Source organism: Mus pahari, chromosome 6 (genome assembly GCF_900095145.1).
Source record: "Mus pahari chromosome 6, PAHARI_EIJ_v1.1, whole genome shotgun sequence".
In the NCBI taxonomy this organism is placed as follows: domain Eukaryota; kingdom Metazoa; phylum Chordata; class Mammalia; order Rodentia; family Muridae; genus Mus; species Mus pahari.
Window position 1 is genome coordinate 60237482 of NC_034595.1, and position 6819 is coordinate 60244300.

General features: G+C 46.8%; 1 protein-coding gene across 3 annotated transcripts in view; it reads left to right on the forward strand.

Annotated features, from left to right (window-relative positions):
- Ttc39a (tetratricopeptide repeat domain 39A) overlaps positions 1 to 4947 on the forward strand; it is a 40081-nt gene extending 35134 nt beyond the window's left edge. For 2 of the 3 annotated variants that reach the window (XM_029540349.1, XM_021199936.1), the window contains exons 14-18: positions 819 to 939; positions 2498 to 2609; positions 2958 to 3072; positions 3738 to 3854; positions 4299 to 4947. In XM_029540349.1, coding sequence (XP_029396209.1) covers positions 819 to 939; positions 2498 to 2609; positions 2958 to 3072; positions 3738 to 3854; positions 4299 to 4422 — 589 coding nt within the window. In that variant the 3' untranslated portion in view covers positions 4423 to 4947. The remainder of the gene's footprint in view (positions 1 to 818; positions 940 to 2497; positions 2610 to 2957; positions 3073 to 3737; positions 3855 to 4298) is intronic. The other variant, XM_029540350.1, reaches the window with a different exon arrangement.
- Positions 4948 to 6819: the final 1872 nt, after the last annotated feature.

The following is a 6819-nucleotide window of genomic DNA, read 5'->3' on the forward strand; positions in this document are numbered from 1 at the left end:
CTGTGCATAGAGCCTGTCTGTGCATAGAGCCTGTCTGTGCATAGAGCCTGCTGTGCATAGAGCCTGCTGCCAGAGCAAACGGTGGCCACAGCTCACAGGATTCTCCCACGACCCTTGAGAGGAAGGAGGTAGTACATCTATACTTTTGAGATTAGAAAACAGAGCCAGAGAGGTTCTGCAATGAATACACACAAGGAATCTGGGGTGGCCTCACCCACCAGTTGTTTCCTGAGCCCATACAGTTTGGGATCCCAGCCACACCCAGTGGCCGGGCAGCTGGTAGTGGGCGAGGCTCCAGTCAAGGCATGCCCAGCTGTGTGCATTTTATTCTATCCTTGAAACAGCTGAGGAGGGAGGCCACAGTTCAGGAGGCTGGAGTTAATTAAGGGTTTGGGCTGTTTGTCTGTGCAAGTCCCTCTTTTCTCTGGGTGTTGGTCATGCCTGTGAAACTGGGATTAGACTTTTGTGGGCCCTCCCAGGAAGGCCTGGGCGTAGAGGAGAGATAACTAGGAGGCAGGCCTAGATGCATTCTTAAACTGCGAGCTCTGGAACCTTTGCTCAACCACCTTTGAAAGCTAGCAGGTCATGCAGGAACTGTGAAATGTGACCATAACCACAGGCTGGCTTGCTCCTTGAAATACTTGGAAAGTCAAGCTCTCTCATGGTACAGTGTGGAAATTGAGGTGTAGACGGGCAAGCAAAGGCTGGAGACCTGTTCTCCCTACGCTCCTGCTCTTTTGTGGCTGGGGACTTGGACATGTTAGGCAGGAGCTCTCCCACTGGCCTGCATCCTCAACCCTTCTTTCCCATTTCTTCAGGGCTGTGCCAGGCTTGAAGCTCAAGATTGCTGGGAAATCTCTACCCACAGAGAAGTTTGCTATCCGGAAGTCCAGGCGCTACCTCTCCCCCAACCCCATCTCCTTGCCGGTCCCTGCTCTGGTGGGTAGGAAGAGAGCCTCTGGGGCAGAGGGTGGATGAAGGGACCAGAAAGGGTTTCACAATTTCACCTGGGCTGGGAGACAGGCCAGCAGGCTGCAAGATGCCTCAAGGATGGAAGAACAGCTCTACTAGATAACACCCCAGCCTCAAGCAGAGGGATCACCTGGCTGTCTTGTTCCTACAGTGACTATTCTGTTGTCACAGGGGTCTAATTGCTATTTACAGTCTGAAGTGAGGGTTGGGGTCTCAGGACAGGTTATATTTGACTCTGAACAAAACCTTCACGGTAGGGGGTATAAAGTCTAACACAGGTCAGTAGTAACTTGAATAGCACACACAGATGGAGTTTAAAAAAAAAAAAAAAGAGAGAGAGAGAGATGTAAGACTCCAGAGCCTAAATCCAGAGCCACTGTTAAGCTAATTCCATGAATGACTGGAGCTGGCATCAAAATAAGCTGAGTCCAGAAAGGTAGGAGCCCTGCTCTGCTCTGCTTGTTGGATAAACTTTCCTGTTCAGTGGTGTGTAACCTTAGGGGGTCCTTCTACCTACTGTAAAGTCAGCTCTTCCTTGGCACCTGGCCCAGTTCTAAAGGATTTTACAGTGTGTGTCAGCACATGTCTGTAGTCCCAGCATGTGGGAGGTAGAGGCACAGGGGTATTCTCAAGCTACACAGTGAATTTGAGGCCAGTCTGGAATACAAGAGACCCTGTCTCAACAAGAAAATTAGTTTAAGATGTAAAGTTATTGCTATCATAATGGGGATGGGGTATCATGGGAAGGGTGGGGGTGACTATGCCCGCTTCTGTAGAAAGCACTGTAAGAGCACTGGGAGAACAGGCTGCGTGCTGCTGGTTCTTCTAGAGCCGTTTTAGCCAGTTTTCTATCTTGAGACCACAGAGCAACTTAAGGAACACTGACCTAAATCTACATTGAAACAAAAACCCTAACAATCTTTAGGGCTTTATATAAATTGCATTCAGTATCCATTACCTGTCTTGCTGGTTTAGGATGACTCTAAGCTAAGTTATTGAAAATTTAATGAAGTTCCTGCCAGTCAAGGAGAAAAGGATCAGGATGCACTCTAGTCTTGATGATGAGGCCGCCATCCTTGAGCCTGTTGTTGTGGGGAAGGGACAGTCTTAGGCTCCACTGTCCTGAGGTGCTTAGTGTAAGGGAGGCCCTGCCAGCGGGAGTAGGGAGGGTCCCGAGAACAGTGTTGGGCATGGCCTAGTCCTCAAGAAAGGAGTCTGGATGAGGAGAGGGTATGACAGTACTCATGCAAGGCGCCGTAAGGTAGTTAAGTAGCTGAAACCTAAGGCTGCTGGGCCACCCTAAACCCTTTCGGAATCAGTAAGTTCAATAACAAATCCCTGGTAAGGTTGCTTCCACAATGCCCTTAATCCTACAGCTTTATAGGTTGGAAGGAGACCTGAAGATCAGGGAACCAGAGGCCTCAGGACCTTTTGAACTGAGCTGCCTGTTTTACAGATGGGAAAACTGAGGCCCTGCTGAGGCAGAGACCTAGAACTGACTTGCCCCACCCACTCCCACTCTCAGGAAATGATGTACATCTGGAATGGCTATGCTGTGATTGGGAAGCAGCCGAAACTCACTGATGGGATGCTGGAGGTCATCACCAAGGCTGAAGAGATGCTGGCAATGGGCCCAGGTGATTACCCTCAGGCTCCTGACAGGCTAGGTTGGGTCTTTAAGGTTCCTCTGCCAAAAATGTCCTCCTTATCCCTCTGTCCTACTAACCAGCCTTTTACAAGACAGTGTTAGCTCCTTTCAGCAAGTGTCCCCTCTCCTTGTCCAGGGCCTTCTCTTGAGCTTCCTCCAGTCACTCCTAATTCACTCTGGAGCCATTATCTCAAAATCTGTCTTTTCTTCTCAGATGTGAGTCCCCTGAGGTGAATCGGTCTTGATTCACCTGTGTCCTGGGTTCCACAGAGGGGCTCCCTGAGTAACTTGCAGAAGTGAGCAAGCCTACCCTCTTCCCCCACACCTCTATTCTCAGAGAATGAGTACTCAGCAGATGACGACTGCTTGGTTAAATTGCTGAAAGGCCTGTGTCTGAAATACCTGGGCCGAATCCAGGAAGCAGAGGAGAATTTCAGGAGCATTTCTGCCAAGTAAGTGCCTGTGGCTACTCCCGCTGGGCTTGGCTTCTCCATCCTCCTCCTCCAACCATTTGCTGATGTCTGCTCTGTGCCAGGATAAGAGATACCAGGAAAGGCTATCAGGGCGATGGTTAATTTGGATGTTTAGAGCTCGTGGTTTAATCTTAGCACTTGGGAGGCAGGGGCAGAAAACTTTCTAAGAGTTTGAGGCCAGGACATAGCAAGACCTTGTTCCAATAAATAAACACAAATTAATAACAAAGGAGAAAAGAAAGTTTTAAGTGGAGTGTTCCTGGGCACGGGACACACACCAGAAGCTGGTGACAACAGGGAGGACCTTTCCTGCCTAAAACTATAAAGAAAGGCCAGACTAAGAAGGGCCTTGTCTTCACAGGATGAAGACAGATGATCAGGAAAGGATATGGAAAAAAAAAAAAAAGTGTGTCTGTCTCTAGGACAGAATGAAGCAAGGATCAGAGATATCAAAGTAGGGAACAGGCTTCCCAGGTTAGGAGACCAACCTGGAGTGACAGTGGTTGAAAATTCAAACAGGGAGGTGGGCTAAGGTTGCCAGAAGGCTCTGGTGAAGATCCCAGCTTTTCTAAGGTAAGGATTTGAAGTTCTCAAGGCTGTGGATAGGACCTGAAGGGTGGGCCATGTCTGCTTCTGTTTTGCAGTGAAAAGAAGATTAAATATGACCATTACTTGATTCCAAATGCCCTACTGGAGCTGGCCCTGCTATTTATGGAGCAAGGCAGAAATGAGGAGGCCATCAAACTCTTAGAATCTGCAAAGTAAGGCTTGGTCAATCCTCATATTTCCTATCTGTGCTCCCTTTGAACTAAGGTGCCCAGGTATCAGTGAGGCTGCTGGCAAAGGCAGTGTTCTGGGAACTCAGTTCTGATGTGCTACAACAGAGCTTCCCCTTAGTTTACAAATAATTGGCTGGAATTCTTGAGACAGGAAGCAAGCTTCCAATGGCCCACCCTAAGCCAGCTGTAGAGCTGGTATAAAGACCTAAGTCTCCAACAGGATGAAGAGTGGTAAGAGAGTAGCCCCTTTTAAATAAGCCTTCTTTTGGGCAGGGCCTGGCTTAGTCTCGAATCCCTTTCAAAGTCCTAAAAACTACAAAGTATATGGATGAGGGTGGTGTCTCACAGTTCAAATGGAGGATTGGAGTTTGACACACCTCCCAGAAGAGCCAAGCTTTACCTGTCTGATCCTCTGCTCCCCTTTAGGCAAAACTACAAGAACTACTCCATGGAGTCAAGGACACATTTTCGAATCCAGGCAGCCACACTCCAGGCCAGATCTTCCCTAGAAGATGGCAACAGATCTCTAGTCTCATCAGTGTCCTTGTAGCTTTCTGCAGCACTCTTGGGCTGCAAGATGAACAGACAGCTAGCTGGACAGAGCGCCTGGAAACATTTCAAAAGATCACCTCCCTTGCCCTGCCCTCCCTTGGGGTCCACCTGGTGCTCCAGTAGGATTGCACAAGAATATCTGTGCAGAAGCCAAGACAGCATTTTTACCAGTGTGGCCAAAGCCTTCACACATACGGGTATTTGTTTTACACTGTGATGTTTAAGAGAATGTATGAACAGTTTACATTTCTTTAGAAATACATCGATGGGATTATAATTGGTGTTTAAAGAAAACAACAAACTACTCCCCCCCAAACAAACAAAACCAACCCAACTGCCTAGAAAGCTGTTTACTTCCTGATCTGGAAGTTCTCTCTACATGCTATTAAAGTCCAAACTGCTGCTCAGACCTCAGCTTTTGAGGACATGAGTTCCTAGCATCTGAGACATTGCAAATTCCAGAACTACACAGTGAGACACTGGGTCTAAACAAAATAAAGCAAATTAAATGGCTAACATTTAATATAGAGTTTTCATAATTGAAAAACAAGGCAAGAGAATCAGAAGCCTGATGAGGTATTAAGACCCCTGTTTAAAACATACATGGAAAGGATCTGGCAATAGAATAGTAAGCCTTAACAGGACAACAACCAGGAGGCTACCCTACAGCCTTTTAATTATGATGTCAGCCAAAACAAAACACTTGATCCTTTTTCTCACTTAAATCTACTTTTTTTTCACTTTTTTTTCAAAATTATACAAAAGAATCTTTTCTACAGACAAACCTTTTCTAAAGCCTAGATGCTGGGAGACCAGCCTGAGCAGGATAGGGTGAGGAGTGATTAGAGAGCAGCTACTGAAGGAGGGTGAGCCTTTGAGGCCCTACCACTATGCCAAAGCAGCGCCCGTCACAGGATGCTAACATGTGACTTGTAAAACTATCCATTTTAAACTGCTACAGCTGGTTTCCTGCTGCACTTCATTTAACTAGCCCATCTTTCCCTCAGTTGTCCTGGTTGCAGTCTGGCAATGACAATTCAGAGGGTTAGGCCTCTTGTATCTCTCCTGTCGCTTCTGAGATTCTGAGAACACTGGCTTTCTAAATCCTATCCTAGTCTCCTTCATGTCCTGAGTCACTCTAGGCCACCTCTTCTCTAGTGCAGACTTTCATAGCACTTCTGCCCTGTGGGAGACTGTAATAGCTGGGAAGCCCAGAGGGCAAGTGATCCAAATCTTGTGCCACAAATGGAGCAGTGTTACCAGGGGAGCAGCCACTGTGTCACAGGATCTGAAGGGGCCCTTGGCTATGCAGTTTAGCTCAGATGCTCACGGCTCTGCGGGTGGCTGGCAGTATGCTGGCCCCTATCAGCTCTCTCCAACACCTTGGCAGGTTTCCCTATTTCCTTATCTCTTGAGTGGGAGTGTTTCCAAGACAGTTATCACCATTCACAGCAAAAAGCCACAACCTGACACCAAAACTAGGTCCCCCAAAGGCCAACCTCAACCCAAGGCTTGGCTCAGATCCAGGTAAAGAGATTCCCAGTAAGAATGACTTGAGAAGCCTTCAGAAAGTCAGCAGGCTGGGACCATTTAACAAAGCAATCAACCCCACTTCAACAATCTCCTGTTTTACTACAAATGCACAGCCTTCCAGAGTCCCTCAATGGTCAACAACCATTTCCTGATGTCCTCATAATCATCAGTAATATGAGATGGCTGGATTCTGAAATCCAATCATAAATGGGATTCCCAAGGTTAAAAGGTGTTGATCTGCTGGAGTTATTTAGCACAGTTTCTCTAAAATCAGACAAGAAGTTCAATATTGACCAATAGGGTAAACCCATAAACAACTTCATTTGGAAATCCATTCCTTAATGAGCAACTATAATTGTTTCCATTGCATAAAGGCAGTTAATGAAACAGAGCTCTTTGGGGGCACAGTTACCAGTACACTATGATAAGCAGACTGCCAGTCAGAGACACCACAGCTAACACCTTGCACATGACTGGGACAGGCTGTTTTCCTTCACAGTAAGGGATACTTCACAATTTTAGATATCTAGCTGGGCATGCTGACACGTACCTATATTCTCAGTGGGAAGATTAAGAATTTAAGCTGGTCAGTGGTGGCATAATCCCAGCACTCAGATAAGTCCCACAGAGTGAGTTCTAGGACACCCAGGGCTACACAGAGAAACCCTGCCTTGAACAAACAAAAGACAAAAAATAAAGGAAATCTGCTACACTGCTACATACTGAGTTCAAAGTCAGCATGGGCTGAGGCCCTGTCTCAACAATCATATGTTCTGTGGGAAAAAAAAAAAAAAACTACTAGTAAGGTAAGTGCTCACATCTGCTAGTTGCTACCAAACTAGTTGTATTCCTTATAAGCACC